Below are 24993 nucleotides of genomic sequence, written 5' to 3' on the forward strand. Positions count from 1 at the left end.
GCCTATCCAGCTGGCACGGTTTGACCCCCTTCAGGAGAGGAGGAAGAGAGGTCAAGACTCTTATGCCCGGTGCTGGTCCTTAGAGCTTATGTCCAGACTACCGCAGGCATGCGTCAGTCTGAACAGCTCTTTCTGTGTTACGGTGGTCCGAGAAGGGGCTGTGCGCTCTCGAAACAGCGCTTGTCCCACTGGATCGTGGACGTCATTGCCCAGGCATACAAGGCGAATGACCGTCCCTTGCCATCCAGAGTAAAGGGCCACTCTACCAGGAGTGTCTCCACGTCATGGGTGACCTTGAGAGGTGTGCCCCTGGAGGACATATGTGCCGCGGCCACATGGGCATCCCCGAGTACATTCGCCAGATACTACAGAGTGAATGTTGCCGCCCCTCACCCGCTGGGTGTGGTACTCCTGCAGAGTCCACCTAGGCAATCCCTATAGGGTAAGTATTCAGACTTCCTCTTGACTCTGTTGGTATAGGTCAGGGGTGCCCACACTTTTTTGGCTGGAGAGCTACTTTTGAAATGACCAGCTCACCGAGGTCTACCAACCAAAAATAAAATCCCAAATTGCAAGGGTTGCTGAATAACACGTTTTTTACAGACAACTAGCATGCAACAAACGACTAATTTGATAATCGATTAATCTATCGATTAATGAAACGATTAATCGACTATTCGGACTATTATGCCTTGCACAATTTCTCAAACGCTCTTATTTAGCCATCAACTTTTAGATTTAGCTTGAGGTGGTTTTAGGCATGTGGAAACTAGCAATGAAGACAATAAAGATGAAAACTTGATTCAAAAATACATAATTATTAAATTAACTAAACAAATTGAGGACAAAATTAACATTGCTTTTTATTAATTAAATAAATAATATTTCACATCAAAAGAAACAACAATGTTTTAACAAATCGTATTAAATAATCTGATGACAGAACTGTAAACTACGGAGCCCTGGAGGGTTCATAGAGAGAAAAATAAATAAAACGTGCGCACGACACACACACACACACACACACACACACACACACACACACACACACACACACACACACACACACACACACACACACACACACACACACACACACACACACACACACACACACACACACACACACACACACACACACACACACACACACACACACACACACACACACACACACACACACACACACACACACACACACACACACACACACACACACACACACACACACACACACACACACACACACACACACACACACCATCTCCTTCATAAAACAAGGGGGAATACTCTGGTAGTTCGATGTGTATAGAGGTTTGTGTGGTTAAACGTAGCAGCCTCGATCTCTATTCAGCTGTTCTAATGAAGGGAAACGCAGTGAAGTAAACAGTAAAAGGCACAGCTCTTTGCAGCTGGTGCTGCTCTTCTCAGATTCTGCTGAGTTACACGTTACTGCCCCCAGTGCCCCGTACGACGGAGCCAGTTCAACAGACCCTGGATATGTTTGATTTACCCGGCTTAAGTAACCCTAACAAACGCAATGTCGATAAGCGGTCCTACGAAGCTGGTTATCAACTCAGTAAATCAACCAGGGTTTCTCTGACCGGCTGAGAGCGCGTGCACGTGAAAGGGACGGGGTTAGCAACATTTGACAAATCACAAACATGGAGACGCGTGCTGACAGCGCAGCGTCATACTTCATGAATGAATAGCAAATCCTGCTTCGTAGTACAGGCCACTGGTGCCGCAGAGATTTCATAAAGTGAAGGAGGTTTTCCTTCTATAAAACAGCTGTGGGCAGCAGATACTGTGAGTCACGTACAGGAATCCCTCAATTAAAATAAAACGAGGCCACGCTTTATTCACTCGTGCGCACGCTTTATTAACTCGTGCGCACGCTTTATTAACTCGTGCGCACGCTTTATTAACTCGTGCACACGCTTTATTAACTCGTGCGCACGCTTTATTAACTCGTGCGCACGCTTTATTAACTTGTGCACACGCTTTATTAACTCGTGCGAACGAGAAAGTAAAACGTGGCCGAGTTTTATTTATTTTTCTCTCAATGAACCCTCCAGGGCTCCGTAGTAAAGAGAATAGCTGAAACTTCAACAAAATAAAGAGTAACTCTGTTACCTCATTAACCCATGTTTGTATAATTGTGTTAACTCCGTGTGTTGCTGACGTGGAAACGTTACTCGTGGATGGGGCTACAGAGCTGCTAGAAAGACAGTCAAACCCGGTGCATTCCTCCCTCTGAATGTGGTGCACTTTTGCTAAATGTTTAGACAAATTGCTTGTGTTACCGCCCTTACATGCTAAACACTATTGGCAACGAACATTGTCCACCTCAAGACGGGTAACATTTAACCACACCTTGGAGCGCTTCTCTCCGCCATCTCCTCTGTGTGTTGCTGCATGTAGCAGCTGCGCGTGTGTGTGTGTGTGTGTGTGTGTGTGTGTGTGTGTGTGTGTGTGTGTGTGTGTGTGTGTGTGTGTGTGTGTGTGTGTGTGTGTGTGTGTGTGTGTGTGTAAACTGCCCCGCCCCCTCGCACACAGACAGGGGAGAGAGATATCTCGTCTCGATTGGAAAGATCGAAAATACACCGACCATAGACGCATTTGTTTGTCTTTTTGCATGTTAGAAACGAGTTGGCGACACTAAGACTGCGAGATAATGTTTGTGTAGCAATAATACATGACCTTTCTCTTTCTCTCAACTCGCTACTCGGAGGGAAGTCGCTGTCAAATGCCTTGTGAACACTCCGATAATGCCTCTCCACGTTACCTTTCTTTGGCAGAGCGACGCTTGCTTTACAAATAAGGCAAATAACCTTTGAATGTGACATCAAAAAAAAAATTCTTCCTCCCATTCTATGTGGAAGTGGTATGTCTTTAGCTTTTTGCTCGGTCCCGCAATCATTTTGTTGTTTGTCTCTCTTTTGCCTCTTAAATTTGAGTTTTCCCGGCACTTGACTGATTTTGTATCGCTTTGCATTCTGGGTTAACAGACTGGAAAGCGATAGGTTTTTATTGTGGCAGGGAGGCCAAGGGAGGAGGGATCAAAACAAGTTGTCTATTTTAATGGAGCTGGATTTTTTTAAAATTATGAATGACTCGCGATCTACCAGCATTGCCCCCGGTCGACCGCGGTCGACGTACTGGGCACCTCTGGTATAGGTCATCCAGTGCTAAGCACCGCCTCTGGCGGTCAGTAAGGATAAAATAGAACGATAGTTACGTATGTAACTACGGTTCTATGAATCCTGGATGACTGCTTGAGTTTGTGGTACCTCGGAATATCGCGTTCCCGCGAGAAGATTCCATAGAACTGAACTCGTTGACAACACCGGAACTTATGGCTTCCAGTGCTAAGCACCGCCTCTGGCGGTCATCCAGGATTCATAGAACCGTAATTACATACGTAACTATCGTTTTATGACTTAATTACTTTAGAATAACCTTGTTTATATATGTGTGTGTGAGTACCTGCAGGGTGTGTGTGAGTACCTGCAGGGTGTGTGTGAGTCAGAGGTCGCGTTAACCGAATGTTTTCTGCCTGAAGGATTTTTTTTTTAACAATGACGTAAAAATCTGAAAGCAGTCCGTCATATTGACAGATTAGAACAAACTCGGAACAGCGCCAAAGTTTCCCCGCGGCGAGGCTCCGGTGTTAAAAAGGAAATTATACCGTTTCCAAACCTAACTTTGCCGTACAAATCATTGAAATGTCTGCGAGTTTCTGCTTTGCGCTGTGCAAGCTCCCAGGAGGTGTTATCCCGCATGCATAACATGGCGCTAACAGTTCACGCCGCCCCCCCCCCCCCGTTGACAGTTCACGAGCGTGCTCTCTCCCCCCCTCGTCAGAGTTGTGTAAAAGCTGACGGGTGATACTGAATTTTGACAGAAATGTTAGGATCCTGTCACGGACAGCAAAAAAGTCTAGCGCAACCTCTGGTGTGAGTACCTGCAGGGTGTGGGGGAGCCCGGCACGCTGTCGGTCCCGGTCTCAGCCGCCTGCGGGCTGAAGGAGTTGGTGCTGACGGTGGGTATGGCTCTCCTCACCAGGCGGCCCCAGGTGGCGATGTTGATGTTCATCTGAGGGGCCCGCAGGAAGGTTATACCTGATGTTACAGAGGCCAACGGGACAAAGAGCAAAGAAGTTAAGACGTATGAAATGGAGAAAGAGCCAAAGGAAAAAAACAAGGTACACAAAGTAATTTTTCTTTTTCGAGCTAGTAACATATTTGGGGACGTTTAGGAAGTATGAACACTGTTTTTAGTGAATCCAAGGTCAACAAAATTATTAGATATACCATCCAAGCCTCAGTTAACCAATGTACATTTCTGTAATGCACGTCTGAGAGTCAAAATAGAGTGAAGAAATGTTGACTCACCTTGCTGTTTCGAGAAAATCTTCTTTTGTCTTTGTAGCTTTGGTCGTCTCTCGATGACAGGATTGAAAAATGTAACCTGAAAAAGAGAAATTCATATTTTGACGAAACAGAAAACAGCTGCTATGACACACTTACAAACATGTAACATAAAAGAAGTAATCAAATATATATCAACAGACATTTCTTTAGATTTTTATAATTTCAGTACTTTTACAGTCTTGTCCATTATGGTCACCAGGAACTGTCTCAATGTGACCTGTCAATTATAACTAACGGTGTGTGTGTGTGTGTGTGTGTGTGTGTGTGTGTGTGTGTGTGTGTGTGTGTGTGTGTGTGTGTGTGTGTGTGTGTGTGTGTGTGTGTGTGAGTGTGTGAGTGTGTGAGTGTGTGTGTACCTCAGCAAACAGCATCCCCTGTGGCTCCAGGTACAGACACATCCCGTGACGCTGGTTGTCCAGGAAGTCCTCGAGTCGCAGGAACTTGACGGCGCAGAGCGAGCGCCAGTCCCTCCAGTACACCGAGATCTCCAGCTCACGAGACTGCAGGACACACAAGCAACATGTGAAACACACTGACTGTGTTCAAACACCACACTGAGACAACAAGACAGATGTAGGTTTGGGGAGAGTTTGTGTGCGTGTGTGTTACCCGGTCCAGCTCCAATGTAAACTTCTGGTCCCAGGCCTGGTTACTGACTGACTTCCAGCTCGTCTGGCCGACTACCGTGTTGTCCAGCTTCAGCACTGCGCTGATCTCATCTGAGGACACACACACTTATGATTCTTCCACATTTTGTTCAGCAGGATAATCTCCATATATTTAAACCGCTTTTAAAATAGTTGAAGTATAGATGCAATCCAGGAGTAAAAGCTTACATCAGGGGTCGGCAACCCCTGGCACGCGTGCACCGTAACCAGTGGCACACTAGGAATAAGTGGAATAAGTGTGCAAAATATAAAAAAATTATTTTCGGATCCTGAACGAGACCGCTGCCAGAGCGCGTCTCCTTGTTACCTGCAGAAGGAAGCCATGCACGCAACGCAGCCCCGCTCTCTTTAACTTCAGGCGACTTTCTGCCGCTTTCCTCCGTGGTGCAGTGCTGATCGTTTCACCAAAGAGGAAAGCACTTCACAAATTGCAGTACCCATAAGGAGCTGTACAAATGCCGCAGTTTTTGCGTGGCTGTGTCTTTAGTTCAAAGCCCAGTGGCGATCTGCTCATCTCTCATTGAAATAATATGCTACACAGGGGCGGACTGGCCATCTGTGGGTTCTGGAGAATCACAGAACTGACGATCGTCCTTATTAAAACCAATTATTTAAATGTGTTTGTTAAATTCGGCATCATGTAAGTTGCGCTGACGGGTCCACACACTGCTTCCCCGGAAACTTTCAGCGAGGCTTTGAAAATGTATCGTCATGCCTCTGTGCAAGGCTTAGTCTTTCTATCTTTATAGCTACTGGTGTAAAGTAACCAAGTTCATAAACTCAAGTACTATACTTGGGTAAAATGTTGAGATACTTGTACTTTACTTAAGTATTTCAATGTTTTGCTACTTTGGTCTTCTACTCCTCTACATTTCAGAGGTAAATGGTATTTCATACCTTTAGTTACTTTACAGATGTGGACGAATGATGTGAAATCTAATCAAGTGTTAAATCAGACTTTAGTTCCACCTGGAGTAAATTCACAAGCTACCCTGCAGTATCCAAAGTCATTCAAACTAGCTGCACCTTTACCAGCTTTGAGAACACTTTCATGATCAATCATTATAAAAACATATATATATTATTCTGAAATGGACCAATCTGCACAATCACTACTTTTACTATCGCTACTTTCACTATATTTTGATGATAACACTTTTGTACTTTTACTTGGGTAACAATTTGATTGCAGGACCTTTACTTGTAACAGAGTATTCCTACACTCTGGTACTTCTACTTTAACTCGTACCAGATCTGTGTACTTCTACTTTTACTCAAGTACAAGATCTGAGTAATTCTACTTTTACTTTAGTACAATATCTATAGGCTACTTATACGACCTCTGTTTATAGCCTATGAAAAAAACTATTAGAAAATGAAGGCTAACGTTAGCAGATAGTGACAATGTCTGCTAGTTAGCTAGCTCAACGATTCCTTAAAGAGCAACTTGCAGGTTTTTTTTTTTACTACATTTATGCTTTGTCACTACCCGATCTGTCCCCCTGCCCGATCGGTACTGTGCATGTGCGAGATGGTCCGCCATATTGGAGAACTCCGGACGGCAACCCAGGAAGGACACTTGACACAGTGGCTTTTAGCAAAGCTCAAAAATAAAACGAGAGAGAGATGAGTTATTGTTATTACAACGTGACTTCACTATTATTTAACAACTCTTTTTATTGGGTTCTTTTATTTGGGGTTAAGTACATTGTCAGAATAAGTGAGAAATGAATTAAACTTCTGTTAGACAGCCATATGCCATACATTTTTGCATACATTCACAGTACATATTTATTCAGTATGATAGCTGTCAAGTTAATGCAGGATTTGATATGTTTTACAAGACATAAGGGCAGGAATTCAGAGGGAAAGGAGCCGTTTTGAGCTCTGCTACTATAAAATGCTTTGTTTTTACGTCATACGTGAAACGCGTCATATTACGTCTCGGACTCCTTCTCTGCTCAATCCGCGGTAGTAGTTTGTAGTTGGTTTGAGCGGTTGTGATTTAGTGAGCTGGTATTTTTTCGGTAATTTTACATTGCATTTCACCATTTGTAATCATGGTGAGCTTGAGTTTTTGCAGGTTGCAGAAACTCGAGTCTGTCAGTGTCAGGACATCGAGTCCACAGTTTCCTTAACAGGAAAAGGACCGGAGCTAGCTTTTGTTCCTGGGTGCGTTGTGCGAGGTGCATCCACCTCCCTGCAGCACATACTCTCCACAGCTGAAGCCTATCAAGAAAAACGTTTATCAGGAAACCGTATTACATCTCTCTCCCCCCCTTCGCTGCTCTTTCTCTGCCCCCTTCGCTCCTCTCTCTCTCCCCTCCGGTACACAGCACCGTAAGACATAGTGTGGAGAAGCATTAGGTAACGCTGTGGTGGCTGTACTGCTCCAGCCGTCTCCTTTGTGTTTGTTTGTTTCCCCCTGTCTGAGTTGTTTGTTTGGGCGTGGTGGCTGTCACTCCTGGCTCCCGGCTCAACCTCCACTCACCCGCTGCAATCAGCTGTGCACCCTCCCCGACTACACACCTGCTTTCCATCAAGCCATTTACAACGGCATATCAACGGAGGCTCCACAACCTTTCTCCGCCAGATAGTCAAGTATCAGCCGTATGTCGCGTCTCCCCTCCGGTACACAGCGCCGCAAGACGTAGTGTGGAGTTGCATTAGGTAACGCGAGATACGGCTGATACTTGCGCATTAGTTTCTGTTATGGATCAGTATCAACAACAGTCCTGCCAGTAACGTTACTATATCATCAATACTACTTTAGTTATAGCCTGATATATGATAGCTAACTTTACAATGTTGTGATGTGACTGACGTTAGCTAACATTAACTGTAGCTAACGCCGGTCACTCACCAAGACAGCTGTCCAGTTCTCCACATGGTCTCCTCACACCACAGCTTCATTTCTCTCCAATGGCCGTTATTTCTTCTAATCCTTGGCTGCTCTTGGTCTCTTGGACGCCTAGCAGGCTCATAATTATAATCATATGCATTCGAATATATATTTTCAACCTCGTCTGTGTCAAAACTAGCATTGTGATCCATGTTTATTACTACGTTAGACCGGCCGCTCTCCCCCATGTTACGTCACACACGGGAGGTTACGTGCGGAGGCTTTTTTATGCGGAAGAGAAAATGTCTTACTAAAACGACGCCAGATGTCATTGTAGTGTATATTTCTGTATATTTTCCATCTCTGTATCAATATTTACTTATTTCCAGACAGCGTATGGTCAGGTCTACTCACTGGAGAGCTCCTCGCTCTTCGTCAGGTTCCGGGAGCTCACGCTACGGTTGCGGTTTGCTCGGCTGATGAAGGAGGAGCGCGTCTCGCTGGGGCTCCAGCCCGGCAGAGGGACAGAAGCTGCTTTGGAACGGCCCGGGACATTTTCCAGAAGGTCCTGACAGCCCATGAGCCTGACGTCTAACGTGCCTGCAGGAGAGAAGGGACAATACAGATACATGCATCACACAATATATTTTTACAAGATGGTCCCATTTTGCACATTCTAAGTCTAAGCATTTCAATTCTGAAATGTTTCATTTGTAGGTTATTACTCTACGTAACAATAATGACAACAAACAAAGAAAAAGGCATTAATGAGAAACATCCGTGTTAATCTTAACTAGGAAAATTTCACTTTGTAATAATATCTTGGTCTAGGTAAATCTACGTGAACATGGAGATTAAGAAATTACAGTAAGAAATGTTAACCCAACGTAGTATCCAGGCCTTGTGTCTTGTATCAGAATAAATAGCACATACGATTTGCGTAAAAAAGCTTACGACATCAGAGATTAACTTAAGTCTTATCTGACTTTGTCCAACCAACTTTACCGGATCCATCAAAACGGTTGATGGTTTCTCAGTCAATGACGGAACCATATTATGATGACTATATAAACGTACCAGACAAAAGGCGTAGCACTGCATCACTGCTTACTACAAGTCCTTTCTATTAAGCTAGATCAGTAAGTAGCAAAAGATGCCCATTTATTAATATGGGTGTTTTACTCAGTCCAGATAAGTAGATCGATCAAACAACCAACAATAATACCATAGGAACCACTAGGTGGAGAAAAGGTGAAAAGCTGTCAGTTTTTATTTTTAGAAGAACAGGGTGATGATGGGACACTAACTCACATCATCACATTCTGTTATTAATCATTACCGGGTGTGTTTTACCTGTGAGTGCTGCGGGCTTGGTCACAGTGCTGTACTGGTTCTGTGTGGAGATGATGCTGGATCTGGGACTGAGGACAGGAGAGGACAGCAGGGACAGCTCCTCCATGATGCTGCTGCTGCGAGGGTGGTTTTTAGGCAGCTCCATGAGGCGTTGCTCCAAGGAGTATCGCAGGAGGTCCAGCTTTTGACTGGACTCATTAAAACGAGCCTGGGCCTGAAGAGGAGAAGGAAGTAAATGAAGGAAATAAGTATAAAAGAATAAAGAGAGACAGAAACATCAATTACACGGTCTATTTTACTTTAATAGAGCACAGCAGCAGGGCAGGAAATTGTTTTATTTAAAGCCAATGAAACTGCACAAAGTGATGAAAATCTTCTTTCTGCTAGTCAACACAATGTTCCAGTAGCAGTGAATTTAGCATGCAAATAGACTCACACACATGCAAACACAAACAGCTACCTCTGAATGCGCTCTCTTTTCTGTGACTTTCCCTGTGCCCAGCAGTTTCATGACGTTCTTGGCTCCCTCTGCTACAGCCGACTCGATCTTGGCGTGGTGACACAGCTCCTCCACCCGGAGGTCCAGCGGGCTGATGATGGGCTTGTCTGGAACAGAAAAAAATTGACAGGATTTTGTTAGACGGAATTGTTCATAGGACTTTGGGGTTTTTCCCATTAAAAGTTTTAAAATGGAACACTGAGTACAACTGAAGGCTCACCCATCACATCGTTGTTCTCGAAGCTCATCTCGCTGGCCTGGCTGGCCTTGAGGATCTGCATCCTGATGAACTCGATCTTCGTCTTGCTGTCCTGAAGCATCTGCTGCGCCATCGCTAGCAACTTACGGTCCTTCAAACAAATTAGAAAATGAAAAATCACTGTCTGTTGTCGTAAAACATTTTTTAAAATTAGGCCTGTCACAGGAATTATGTTATCAACTTATCAGTGTGCAAAAAAGCACACGTCCCACCGTCCGGGACGTGTTATTTACAATATCGGACAAGTAAATCTTTCAATTGACTTGTCCGATGGACAAGTGACGTTTTTCGCCAAATTATTGATAAATTCAGCTTACAAAAGGCAGAACTCATTCGCAAATTGTCCGTGTGCACCATTACTGTTTGCGACCGCTTTAAATTTCCTTCTTTGTCATGTGAGATTAGGGATGGGTACCGGTTCCAACATTTCGATTCCATCAGTATCGTTTAGAAAATGTTAGTTTCGGTTCTGCTTGTCGATTCCTAAGGAAATGTATCTCGCCGCTTTCTGTACTGTTAGACGGGAGCGTGGGGGGGGGGGGCGGGACGTGTAGCACAGTGGCAGGGTTGGGAAGCAAAACTCGGTTCCGAGTAGGAACAAATAACAATTGTCCGGTACTGGGATTAATAAAGAGTTGTGAGGACAGGAGGCGGAGGCAGAGCCCCGCAGCTCTCTCTCTCTCTATGCTCCGTATCAGCTAATCGCTGCACGGTTCAGCTCAGAGTCTCTCTCTCTTTCTAAACACAGCGGATCCGCTGCCCGTTTAACAGCCTCATCTTCGTCAAACTTTCTTATGTTCTTTCTCTAACACGTAATGAAGGTTATTAAGCGTTTTAGCTCCTGTGTTGTTAATATTGACCACCATTTCCTTTATGAAGTAAAGCAGCCTCCCTGTCTGTGTCCTCGCGCTGTCCTCACATTCCCGGACCCCCAGACTCGGAGGAGCACAGGGATGTCAGTATTGTTTATGAAGCAGGGTATAGAAAGTACATTGGAAAAGTAAATAAATAGTATTTTCATTTCAATACACATGCTGCAGCTGGGCAGCTGCAGCATATGTATTGCAGGACATGTGTAAGCGTGCAAGCGTCTTTCAGTTGTAGAAAAGCGCTATATAAATATAATGTTGCATTATTATTAGGGCCGGGACTCGATTTAAAAAATTAATCTAATTAATTACAGGCTTTGTAATTAATTAATCGCAATTAATCGCATTTTTAATCACATATAAATATTTGACCTGAGAACAGTGAGAAGCAATTTTTTTCACATGGATTTTAGTATACCATTGAATAATGACTGAATACATAAGCTTAAGCAACAAAACATTGTTAATTTTTTTCAAGGTGGTAATTATCCAAGACCAACAGAAAAGTGCAATTTTTGCCATAAAGTGTAGCAATAGCATATTTAGGAATATAGTACATTTCAGAGATTCAGGTAGCCTATAGGTAGGTAGACCTTCTGTAAACTATAACACTTTTTAAGTATAACACAATACTTTCAAGTACATTCAGAACATTGGAAACCCTGACTATTAGAAAACATCTCTCTGTTGCTTCAGAGGCCATAACGGACTGTTGATTTACCAACAGTTGATTTAAAAAATCTTATCAATTTCAGTCCAACTCTCTCAATAACCTTGGCCAAAACAATAAACGGTTCAACATAAAGTGCCAGTTGCACCAACAACATAATAAATAGTTCAACATAAAGTGTACTGTACCATTTAAAATAAAATAAAAAAAGTGCCAGTGATTGACCTCAATCCCTCCTATTCTTCCAATATCCTGATGAAAAATAAAATCTCTCTGTTGCATAGGCCACTGTTTGATCAACGCGAATTGGGTGTGGGTCCTTGTACTCCGAGTCGGGCTAACGTCCACGCTAGCTTCCACGCTAGCTTCTATAGGTTTTGCATTGAGGTGATACTTGAGGCTTGATGTGCTGCGGTGATATGCAAATTCCTTTTTGCATAATTTGCAAAGAACCGTGCTCTTATTGACGCTTCCATCCGTCCGTTTTTTTAAAACAAAATGTCCCATCCACGGGGCCAACCAAAGCGGTCTCATCAGCTTGTTCGTTCATGTTTGACTATTGTTCACTGTGGTTTGTTGTTGTTTGAAGTCATGAACGTTAGTTGGTGCTCCAGTATAATCGGTACCCCTGAAACTCATCCAGTGAGAAACGTTCCGCGGTGCAAAAATAAGTGCGATTAAAATGCGTAATTTTTTTTACCGCGTTAATTTTTGTGTAATTAATTAATCTTAATTAACGCGTTAAAGTCCCGGCCCTAATTATTATTATTATTAGGGCCCGAGCACGGAGCGGTCTTTAGGATGCTTAAAAAGTTGTATAATTTTGCACGGACGCCAGGACCGGAACATTTTTCAATATTCTGGAGTCAATGGGTTAAATATTCCAACCTGCTCACTAGCGCCACTTATCAAAATCCCATTTCGGAATAAATGTACAAAGTCGCACCGTAACTCCAAATGACCTGAAATTTTGCACACATATCCGGGTGGACCTGCTCTACAAATAATCCTCTTGGAACCCTAAGCTCCGCCTACATTATTTTTCTTCTAAATTAGCATAATGTTCAAATTAAGTTAATAGTTACATTTCAATTTTCAGTTTTTCAACACCAAACTTCGTATACGGCATTGGTGGAGGGTCAGACACATTACCGTAGAAAATGAGCATGTTAGGACGATAAATATTGCCGCCGTCAATCAAAACGTTCTCGCAAAAAGGCGGGGCTTAGAAATAAATGCTCATAACTCATCAACAATGTATCCAAACATCACAGATTTTGGTAGATAGCTTCAAACTGTCTTGGGGAATAGGCACACCAAAGTTTTTTCATTTTGGACTATAGGGGGCACCAAAAACACCACCAATTTATAACTCAAGAGCGGATGGACTAATATATATATTTTTTTTTTACACACACTCTCGGGGTGACTACGAACTCAGATTTAAAGTGTCGCAACAAATTCCGAATGTGGGCGTGGCCTACAATTTTTTTAATTTAATTGCAAAGCATAAAATGAGCTTCGGACGCAAAACTTGGGACACACGTCAGAGCCCACGACCTTTTCGAGAATGTAAAAAAAAAAGAAATTTTCCAAAAAAACTGCTCACTAGCGCCCCCTATTGTGTGGTAGTCACATATAGTTTCTCAGAACTTCACGAATTTTGGCACAGACATTCCTCATGGAATTGCGGACATATTTGTATTTAGATTCCATTAGCCCCGCCCCCCAGGAAGTCGGCCATTTTGAAAAATGTGCGTTTTTCATGCATTTTAAGCACATTGTTGCGAACTCTTCCTAGGGGAATGATCGGAAAAATTCCAATCCAGGACACGTTCAGCCCCTATCCAATATCATGCTAAATTGAGAAGAAATTTTTTGAAAGCTCAATCGTGGAGGTCGTTAGCGAACGGAGAATGTTCCATTTTTGATGATTTACATGTCGCAAATTAGTCCAAACTACTCGCATAAAGTTTTTCCGATATTCACGGAACGCTGTATATACATTGCTCTTATGATTGCGGACATATTTCAAGTTGCCTTCCATTAGCCCCGCCCCCAATAAAGTCGGCCATTTTGAAAAATGTGCGTTTTTCATGCATTTTGAGGACATTTCTGCGGACTCCTCCTGGGGGAATGATCGGAAAAATTCCAATCCAGGACAAGTTTAGCCCATTTCCAATGTGATACTAAATTGAGAAGAACATTTTTGTTAGCTCAATCGTGGAGGTCGTAAGCTAACAGCGAATGCACCATTTTTGACGATTTACATGTTGTAAATGACTCCAAACTACTCGGATATGGTTATTCCGATATTCACGAAACACTGTATACACATTGCTCTTATGATTGCGGACATATTTCAAATGGGCTTTTATTAGCCCCGCCCCCCAGAAAGTCGGCCGTTTTGAAACATGTGCGTTTTTCAGCCATTTTCAGCACATTCTTGCAAACTCCTCCTAGGGGAATGATCGGAAAAATTCCAATGCAGGACAAGTTCAGCCCCTATCTAATATGATACTTAATTGCAGAGCACATTTTTGAAAAATCACTTGTGGAGCTCGTAAGTTAACAACGAATACACCATTTTTGACGATGTACATGTCGCAAATTGATCCAAACGGCTCGCATTTAGTTTTTCCGATATTCACGAAACGCTGTATACACATTACTATTATGATTGCACACATATTTCAAATTGCCTTCCATAAGCCCTGCCCCCCAGGAAGTCAGCCATTTTGAAAAATGCGTTTTTCATGCATTTTAAGCACATTCTTGCGAACTCCTCCTAGGGGAATGATTGGAAAAATTCCAATCTAGGGCAACTTAAGCGCATATCCAATGTGATACTACATTGCGAAGAAATAGTTGATCGCTTGAACATGGAGCTCGTAAGCTAATGGAGAATGTACCATTTTTGACCATACTACCTTAAGCTACTGAGACCCGCCACACACACACACACACACACACACACACACACACACACACACACACACACACACACACACACACACACACACACACACACACACACACACACACACACACACACACACACACACACACACACACACACACACACACACACACACACACACACACACACACACACACACACACACACACACACACACACACACACACACACACACACACACACACACAGTATGTGCAGAGTTTGACCCTTGAAGGCTGTTTCTTCTGCTCAGAAATTGAATATATTTGTTACATATTAACATAATTTTAGATGTTTTGATTTGATTTTGTGAATGGGAGAAGTAGATGGAAAACATACCAAACACTAATTATTCAAAGTAAAGTATTTTATTTTATATGCGGTAATACTAAGGAGGCATAGACCTATATGATGATATAATGTTTGACATTATTGATATTAAAACAGTGATTTGTTTTTCTTATCAGAAAGTGAAGTTATTTATTTGTCAGCTCCAAATCCAAATGTTTCCCTCAATGGCCTTTGTGCCCTGGCATGTGGCCTTTGCGCCCTGAAAAAATGTGTGACACCAAAGGCCAAATGGCCTTGCCCCTAAAATGACGAAATGCCAAGCCTGTTAAGCACTATATGGTTTCATGAAAAATATCTACTGTTTATTTGTAGATATCTCCTAAAGCATACAAATAAAGTGTGAAATGTAGGCCCGTTACATATATGATTGAGCGATATATATTATACACACTGTTCTGCTTTCTGCACTGACCTCAGCAGCTGTTCTCACTGTAAACATCGCCTCACAATGAAAGCATAACCTAACATCCAGGGGAGATGTGATTAGTGAGTTAACAAAAAAACGGTAAAGGGCATAAGTCTGATGCACATTTGATCATCTTGAATAACTTATAATCACAACGGGGACAGTTTGCAGAGCTGTGCTTTGTTGACATCCAGCCATGCGTCACGCCTCTTTTAAACATCACTGTTGGCTGAAATCGACTCCGGAGAATACATCAGTGTACCCTCGGTTATAGCTCCTCCAGAGAGACTCCTCTCTCCTCTAAATCAGTGTATCCTCGGTTACGGCACCTCCAGACAAACTCCTCGATGATCGATCCTCGATGACCCTTTACAGAAATTTGTTTTCCTTCGAGACAGCGCGCCGACATCCGTTTCCGGGTCGCTGCCGGAGGACCTGGGAGTCCGGGACGCGAAAATTATAGAAATGAGAAACGGCTCATTTCCGAGGACTCGCGCGCGTCTGCTTGACGCCGGGACGACCGGCTGCCCTCCCCGACAGGCGCACGGACGCGAGGGCCCACTCATCACTGCGCGCACAAGTGCGACCGCAGTTTTAATTATTATTATGTGTTGGACATGTGTGGTTGGACTCTGTCTCACAGGCAGGTTGCATTGTAAAGAAATGGGACAACTTTACTACCAACTTTACAGTAATTACCTGCTACATTCACAACTGCTTTACAATCGTAATCATCAACTTCAATGACGATTTCGATTCCCCCAGCCCCCGCCTCGACGTAAGCGTGACGTATGCGGTGCTTTTGCTCTAGCCGGAGCATTTTTTGGTGCTTGAGACGAACCGGATTCCGGAGCTAAGGGGCTGCTCCGCTGCGAACAGGAAAACCCGGTGCTTTTCAAGCTCCAGCTCTGAACCGGCCCTGAAACACCGTTGGTGTGAATGAGGTAAAAGAACCAGAATCGAGAACCGAAGATAACCGGAATCGAAAAGCATAACCGTAATCGTTAAAATCCAAATGATACCCAACATGTATTCGGACAAGTAAATTGCCAATTTTTCTTACACTGCTTATCGTACGTTTTACTAACCGGGCCCCCTTAATTTTGTACATAATCAGCTTAGAGGTCAACTCACCATAAGACTATCATTTTTACATTTCCAAACCTCACCTTAACTAGGGATGCCAGAAACTGACCATGATCAAAATCGAAAATCGAAAATCGGACAGCCCTGGCGAATAATAATCGATTATTCGACGCCGGACTGGATTCGCAATGCACTGTCTTTTTTTTTTAAGGGAGCCAAAAAGTCCATTTTATTTATTCGGTTATGTTTTACTAAAAATATGACTCCCATCCTGATTCCAATGGCTGATTTAGGTTAGAAGTTAGACGGGGATTGCCCTTTGAATGGGTGTATTATTATGCTATCATATTATCAAATCAGTGAGATAATTTGGTCTTAACATGACAATAAAAATCGTTTTACTGGGACAATGTAACCAACAAAAGTAGTAACCAACTTCTACATCATCCATCATCACTGGTGTTTTGCTGTGAGCACAAACAGCCCAGGAGGCTGTTTCATGCCCTTAATTGGAGCCAAAGAATGAGTGACCACATGGAAAATCTTATTCATCAAAAAAGAAAGCGGGATCTCATTGTGTATCATAATTGCTGACCCTCTCACATGTGCCAATACACACATGCTCACACAAACACATGCACACACAGAGTGGAGTAAGCAAACTCCACCCAGAGTTCCTGGTTGTTGTTGATGGCGCCGCTCGCAGGAAACACCTCTGTCCAGCAGGCATTTCCTCTCTGATATCACAACAGGACTATTTCCAACTGTCAGACTGTCTGCGTGACCGGGAGAGGTCACAGTGTTTTGAAAGAGACCCCCCCCACCCCACCGGTCAGACAGAGTGGATCATGTTGCATTTGACAGACCTGTTTATTGTACGAAGTAACTCAATAGGGCTCTCTCTTTTCCACACTGTACTCACTTGAACAGTAGGTCAATGAACTTTGTGTTATTGAGTAAAGTTCAACGAGTCATGGTCTGGTTACATTCTAAATAAATGACATTCAGTTAGACGTCCCATAGTTCTCTCAATGTTGTATTGATCTTATCAAGAAATCTTTGCGAAAGTGTTCTCATTATTTTGATGGCGTCAAATATTAGCACGAATTTCCTTTACGCCATTTTTGAGAGCATGGCGCAGCCGCAGATTGTTACATTTGGACGGAGCCATGCAAGTTGTTTCTCTGTTTAAAAAAAATATATTTTAGTCTTTTAAAGACATAATACAAATGACAGTAGGAGATACTAAGATAATTTAGCTTGTTTTATCTTGGATACGTTCACTCAGTGAAGTGCTACAAATCTTTTAACATCTATTCATTGATTATACATCAACTGTACATATTCACCAAATAAACAACAGTGTATTAAAAAATATATATATAATAAAAAATACACCATAAAAAACAACAACAACAATGACAATATAAAGTTAAGTAAATAAAATAAATATCAGAAAAGGAAAAGATGTGACTGGAGTTCTGGTGTTATCTGTATTAATGATGACCATCTTTCAACACATTTCAAAAACATGGTTTACCCTGTCTGTTTCTATCTTTATGCTACGCTAAGCCAAACAGCTGCTAGTTTTAGCTTCACATAACCTGTACGAATGGTATCAACCTTTTCATCTCACTCAAAGAAAGAAAACAAGCCTATCTTCTAAACTGTCAAAGTATTCATTTTAAGGATTCTCAAGCAAAGAAATCTTGTCAATTCATGTTCCATTAAATAACCCCCGACAGTCACAGAAACAAACGATGCCGAGCAGGATTACATCACTGGCAGAGTCGAGACTCCCTGCTGAAACCTGACACTATGCTAAAGAGTCTACTACAGAGTGGCTTCAATTACTACTGCTGGACCAGGAGCCAAGAGGAGCGGCTCTCAGTGCTCCAGCTGTTGTTATCAGTTCTCGTAACACACACACTTCCCAACTAAAGGGTAGATTTCCTCACTGAGCATTAGAGTAGCCACAGAGAGCTTTGTGAACAAACAGCGGTGCATATGACACACAGTGTGTGTCAGCGCCTTCTCACGTTCCCTGCTCCCCTACAGAGAAGCTGTAAAAGCAAACCCCACATGCATCGTTCTGCCACCTGCAGACTACAGTTTTTTATGTGATAATGACCAAGGTGCACATTTACAAAAGAATGAAATAAATATTCAGCATTGGTGATTATGAATGTGAAAACCCTCTGCAGCCTGATGACGGTGACTAAAATCAAGGTTTATGGTGCTATCAAGTGTTATGGTGGGTTTGGCTTCTCCTCTTGAACTGCCAAGAGCTCATTTAGAATATTATTATAGTATATTATCACTTTAGTCTTATTTTCTTAGTTTCAGTTGGGATAACATTGTAAGTAAAAGCTGAGATCCGGGATCATAGTCGCTTCAATGATGTCGAAAAGGACAAGAAACACAAGCATTTAAGGCCTTTGCACACCAGGGCGTAACAGATTCATCTCCAAAATTGTGAATATTATATTTCATAGACCTTTTGTAGTTTCTCTCCCACACACAGTTGATTAATAATCTGTACCTATTCGTTAACTATGTTTTTTTTTTACTTCACATATATTTTTACCATCATTTTTTTTTATCTTGGTCATTTTGTAACTATACACTATATCCTGATGGCTTTGACTCCTTAGTGGTTTTAGGTCAAAGGAAATAATCTGAGCAAAGACTTCTACCGAGCTGGAAACCTCAAACGAAGCTCTGATGAGTCTAAGCTTGGGAAAATACCTGAAATCACAACATCCTACGATTCCAAGCTACTTCGCAAAACCACCAAATTCTGTCTTGTGTTGTCGTGTAATTAAGAGTGGCAGAAAATGATGTAAAACATACAGTTCAACTGATGCGTGTGCTTTTGGCAGCCTGACATGAACCAGCTGGAACCTGAATATCAGGTGAACCCTCCCCCCGCTCCGCATGACTCTTACCTTAGAGGGTCCGTTGGTGTACATATGGATCATGTTCTCAGCTCCCTGTTTGACCTTGAGCTCAATGTCATTCTGTCTCTTCAGGGCGGCCAGGCGGCTGCTGCTGCACATCCTCGCCTCGCTGTTAGGGGTATCTGGGGTCAGAGGGCAATCTGGGTAAACATAGAAAAAACAAAAGTTATAACCTTATGGCCTTTTGAAAACAACCATCTCTGTATGTGCTACTGGAGTTTGTCACAAATAAACACAGACTGTAAATAGTTACTCAGTATTCATGTGCTATTTGTGGCTGCCAGACATTTTGAAGTTACCCAAAGAGCCCTGCAGCATCGACTTTGTTTACAAAAATACGTCAAATAGAAACTTTAGGAGTCAAATAATTGATCCTGAAAGGTCTGCTGTTTCTCATTTGACGAGGTGTGTTAACACTAGACTCCAATTGACTCACTCTTGACACTTAACAGTAGTGGTGCACGATAATTATCGGCCCGATATTAGGAATTATGACGTCATCCTGATAAACCCGATAAAAGTATTAAAAGCCCCGATAATATAAAATATATTTTTTGGGTTAAAAAAAGAAAAAATACTGCGGTGTGGGTGGATTGGGATGAGGGGCGCTTGTTTTTCACTCGGCTCCTCCCGTTTTGCCAGTACTGTGGTATTAGTGGTTTAGGAAGAGGGGAGTTTTTCACAAATCCAGCGCTCCCTAACTCATGCCTGGCTGTGACGTAAATGGTGTGCGGCCGTGAAGCCAGGACAGTAAACAAACATGTTGTCGGTAGTATGGGACTATTTCAAAGTTTCAGAGTTAGATAGTTCACTTGCTATTTGTATTAAAAAATGCAATGCAGAAGTTCCACGAGGAGGGAAAAAGGCAACGAGCTATAATACTTCCAACCTGATTAGTCACCTGAAACCTCGCCATCGCTGAGATGGTGTGTTAAAAGTGTACGAAGACACCTGCGCTGCTAAACTAGCGGCGAATCCAAAGCCAGCTGCAAAGGCACCGGGGCTTTTACCTATCGATGGATAGACAGAATATGGACCACTCATTGTTCACTCATTGTCCAGGGAAACACCTTGTCATTGACATTGACTGATTGACTCAATTATATTTATTTGGGAAAAGAAATATGGTCACTTTGAAGAGTCAAAACTGTTCTTGGATTTGTTTTGTTCATAGTAGTAATGCTCATGTCATCTGCTCACTACTAGTCTTTTTTTTACCACCAGGTGTGCAAAAACTACAGTTACATTTAATATATATATATAATATATTATTATCAGTTATCGGTATCGGTCTTGAGAAGCAGGAAGTTATCGGTAGCGGTATCAAAAAACCAATATTGTGCATCCCTACTAAACAGGCTAAGCTTTGCATCAGGAGTCCAACATAAAGCAGAGCTTTGGATCAATAAATGGCGTTAAGAGTCAAATTGGACCTGACGTGTTTTTTAAAAGAACATGATTACAACAAATCCAAGGTGAAGGCAGAGCACATTAACATTCAGATGGCTTTGATATAAAACACTAAGGCAATCTCCGCCGATTCAAATAAATTTTCTGTCATCTTATTGGCTATCCCCTGCAGTCTGTTTTAACTTTAACCGCAGAGGGAAACCCTGCGGCATTCTCTTTTCTTGAGCAACTGTAAAAAACTAAGATAATAGAAAAGCAAGTGTGAACTTGCAGACAACTACCAATACTGCAGTGACATAACTGCATTTTTGGGGTAAACACTTTTTTTACATAACCCTAAAAATAGCTGAGACAACACACTGATACAGGGTCAATATCTATTCAAGCTTTTGAGTTTCTTCACTCAAACAGCATGCAGATACACAAAGTGTCCTCTATCTATCCAGGGTGCCGGACCACACTTCTGGCCGATGAGCTCACTGTTTAGTGTTTTTTTGGTCGTGTCTGGACTCGAAAATGTGCAGAGAAATCCCCTCCCCAGGCGGATCCCTGCAGCGCAACACATTCTCACACTCAGGTGAGGGGGGCAAAAAAACCGGCCTGACTTCTCCTGACTTGACTTGCAAGTTCAGTTTCACAGTGTCATAGGGTGCGTTTCACTTCTCTTATTTTTTATTTCCTCGCTCCTCAGTCTCTGTATCACCGGAAGTTGATTTGTCTGTGCCATCTTGAGTAGCGTCCAAGTGGCCTTATTTGTGCCGGGGGACCGAGGATCGAGGAGCGATAATCGAGGAACTACCAGACCGTCCTCCGATGAAATCCTCATACACTCGCCCCGCCCCCTTACTTAGTATCGCTCACTGATTGGACGATGCAGCGCATGCACTGATCTGGCTGCTGTCAGACGATCAGCTGTGCGGCGTAATCACAAACGGACGTCGCTTCACTCGACGCTCCGGAGGAAAGGACGTCCCATTGCTCTTAAAACTCATTTCCCTGCTTCTCGTGGTTTCTTTGCGTCTCTCCATGCTTCCCTGGTGGGAGGGACTAAACGCAGGGAAACGACGCAAGTGAGGGACGCAAGGAATCCATTTAACCGAAGTGAAACGCACCCATAAGGTACTTCTATGGAAAGGAACAAGTGTACAAAGAGTTGCTACATCTGAAAAACAAACAATGTCTGCTAAAATAATAGCCCAGTGCGTATAAAACGGGAAGGAGCTAAGAATTTTAAAGTTACGTGATGGTCACATGACAAAAACTCCATGGAGAGTTCATCAAGGTGAGCCTGATTAGCTCAAGTAACAGCAGTGAGGGAAATCCTTCATACCGCAAGGTGCTGCCAAACACATAACAATTACCAGCAGAGAGAGAGAGAGAGAGAGAGAGAGAGAGAGAGAGAGAGAGAGAGAGAGAGAGAGAGAGAGAGAGAGAGAGAGAGAGAGTAGAGTCCCATCCAAAACACAACTGTGTAGAGCAGCCTGTGGAGCAAGGTGGGGATTTCACAGGGCCTGGGGGGAAACAGATCTTCCATAAAATGGCATAATAAGAGTCTGTACACCAAGGCAGTGTTGTGAGGGAGCTGCTTGTGCAAAAGACACAGAGGAACACACGTGTGAGAGTTCTGCGTGTCATGCAGTCTTCGTTCAGGGCTTTCCTCTCTCCGTGGGGGGTGCGGTTGGGTCAAGGTCACATGATCGAGCCAAGAATTCAAGGACCCCGGCCCCTACTCCTCCCCTTCTTCCTCAGTTCGGCCCACGCTTGGCTGCAGGACAAGACACCGAGCTACTGAATAGCAGTGAGGCTGATGTCACTGCTGGAGCGCTGACAAGGGGAACCCTCCCTCAGATTAACCCATCTGGCTCTGATCACAACCAGAAACATGCTTACAGTTCAGGGTGGGGGAGGAATCGATTCAAGGGGGGGTTCTCATCTTCTAAGATTATAATAAGATTCACAAATTCCAAAATGCTAGAGCTTAGAGGTTGCTACTGATGGAATCATATGTCATGTGGACACAGGCCCTTGATCACCATTACAGTCTTATATTTTAAGTACAATCTATCTTTGCAGTCATTTCGAAGTTTTTCTAGAGCAAGATACTTGACCCTAAAATTGCTCTTGCAGGCATGTCTAGCACGGTCTAGCGCGGTCTAGCATGTAATGCAACTTGTCAATCTTGAAGCCACTTGGAATTGATAAATACTAAAAACTTTTATTAATGAATACATTTGACCTTTTGTCTTAGATTTGCATCATTGCCATCAGTTGATATAACTTTGTCAAAACCCGTTTTAGTACACCTATAATGTAAGCAGATCGTGAAATTAGCACCCCTATTGTAATGAATCCAGAATTCATTTTGAATTGGGAAAAGTTTTGAATCAGGAAGCAGTTTTCAACCAAATAGTAATAGTCAAGAATCGCAATCAAATCAAACAAGGACACCGTGATTCACACACCTACTAGCAATGCTCTCTTAACAATAACAACAAAAGCAGAACCTGGAACATTAGTGCTTTCCTACTTGACACATGATATGATGAGGGATATGATTCAGAGAGTAAACTTTATTTGGGGCTTGTCTCTTTATGAATGGATGACATGTGAAAGAGGGACCTGACTGGTGACTGAGCGACAGAGCTACAGCACCTGAGAGCGACTCGGCCCATTTCTGGCCTGAGCAGAGCTGCAGAGAATAACCAGAGCCCCTCTCGACTTCGCTCCTGGAACAAAAACACATTCTGGCTTCTCGCAGAGCAACTCCTTCTTACTAATTCAGGAAACAAGTGCCGTCTCTTGGGGATTGGAGAGCTAAGCGCTGTCTAAAAGTTGTCTTGTGACCGTAGCACTGGGCTGCCCTCAGCCTCTCTCCATCATTTTGCGATAGCCAGCGACATTCTTCTGGCGTCGCGTCACTTAAAAGAAAGCCCTCGTTCATCTGATTGAGAGTCACTGAGTCAGGCAAAATGTGTTCCCAATTAAGATAACCATTTACCAAGATGACCTCCCATCCCTCCCCCATCTCATCTACTTCCTAATGTCAACTGAACCGGGGGGATGTGATGGTAACAGGCAGACAAATACCATTCCTTCTCTTCCTGAATTCACCACCAACAAATGCCACATAAGGCAACTATTGTAACAAAACGACATTATTTCTTGGGTAACTCTCTCCAAATTCCATTGTTGAGGACAAACGCACAGGAGCAGGCTTTCAACGGCCTCGGAGGGGAACAATCGGCGGCTCATTGGAACTGTCGGTGGAATGTGGAATGCAACAATGTTAGCCTCTGGAGAGTGAGTCACCTCCAAACACTCAGTGTGTTCATATACATGTTGACACCACACAGCACTGCCAAAAGTGATGTTCTGCGTTTGTGAGGACCAGTATCTTTGGGGGTATGATAAAGAGATGATGACAATATTTGGAAAAAAGGTTGCTACTTTGTGACATTACACCTGGGAAGATAAATATACAAGTCACAATTAATCAACTGGAATAACAATGACATTAACCCAAACCTTTTGCTTGAAAATATGAAAAATAAAAAAAAAGAAACAAAAAAGGAAGTAAGAAAAGAAACAAGTAAATTAGCTTACATCTGGCTATTATATACCCTACCCCGAAATTCAATGCTTAAATACAAGGAATATGGAGTTTATGTAAAACCGCACAACTAGAACAATAGAGCTGCAACTAACTACTGTTTTTTAAATCTTATGATCTGACAATTATTTCCGAGATTCATCTTATAGAGTGGCGAAGTCCCTCCCCTTCCGGGGGAGCTCCATGTGACCTTATTTCAAAAAAATTATGTATTGAAGTTAATGGAGAGAGAAAGATTATCTTTCGATCCCGTTTGAATTGTGCCACGAATTACACATATGATGTTTGTCTATTTAAAAAATAATTTTGCAAGTAAAAAATAAAAAAAGTGTCGTTAAACTGTGAAGTAACACATTTGTTTGTGTGAAACGCTCAATGAACTACATCTCTGGTCTCGCAGAACAACACACGTCACCAAGATGGCCGTCACTACTGTCTTGTCAACAAAACGATTGACTACCCTCACTATCACCACAATTAAAACACGTCCAGAAGAATGTCATGCAAAGCTGCCTGCCTGCCTTCCTTTGATTCTCTCTGAACTGCCTCGTCTTTTTAATGTTTAATGTCAACCATTTGTGCAGATAGCATGAAGTACAAAAGATTGGCGATCAC

At 42.8% G+C, this 24993-nt stretch overlaps 1 protein-coding gene across 1 annotated transcript in view; it reads right to left on the reverse strand.

Annotated features, from left to right (window-relative positions):
* pkn2a (protein kinase N2a) overlaps positions 1 to 24993 on the reverse strand; it is a 57051-nt gene that overhangs the window by 9916 nt on the left and 22142 nt on the right. The window contains exons 4-12 of the mRNA XM_079647964.1: positions 19347 to 19498; positions 10019 to 10148; positions 9760 to 9905; positions 9300 to 9513; positions 8361 to 8546; positions 5046 to 5155; positions 4793 to 4936; positions 4398 to 4473; positions 3968 to 4124 (exon numbers count right to left, since the gene is read on the reverse strand). Coding sequence (XP_079504090.1) covers positions 3968 to 4124; positions 4398 to 4473; positions 4793 to 4936; positions 5046 to 5155; positions 8361 to 8546; positions 9300 to 9513; positions 9760 to 9905; positions 10019 to 10148; positions 19347 to 19498 — 1315 coding nt within the window. The remainder of the gene's footprint in view (positions 1 to 3967; positions 4125 to 4397; positions 4474 to 4792; positions 4937 to 5045; positions 5156 to 8360; positions 8547 to 9299; positions 9514 to 9759; positions 9906 to 10018; positions 10149 to 19346; positions 19499 to 24993) is intronic.

Source organism: Notothenia rossii, assembly GCF_949606895.1.
Source record: "Notothenia rossii genome assembly, chromosome: 9".
NCBI lineage: Eukaryota > Metazoa > Chordata > Actinopteri > Perciformes > Nototheniidae > Notothenia > Notothenia rossii.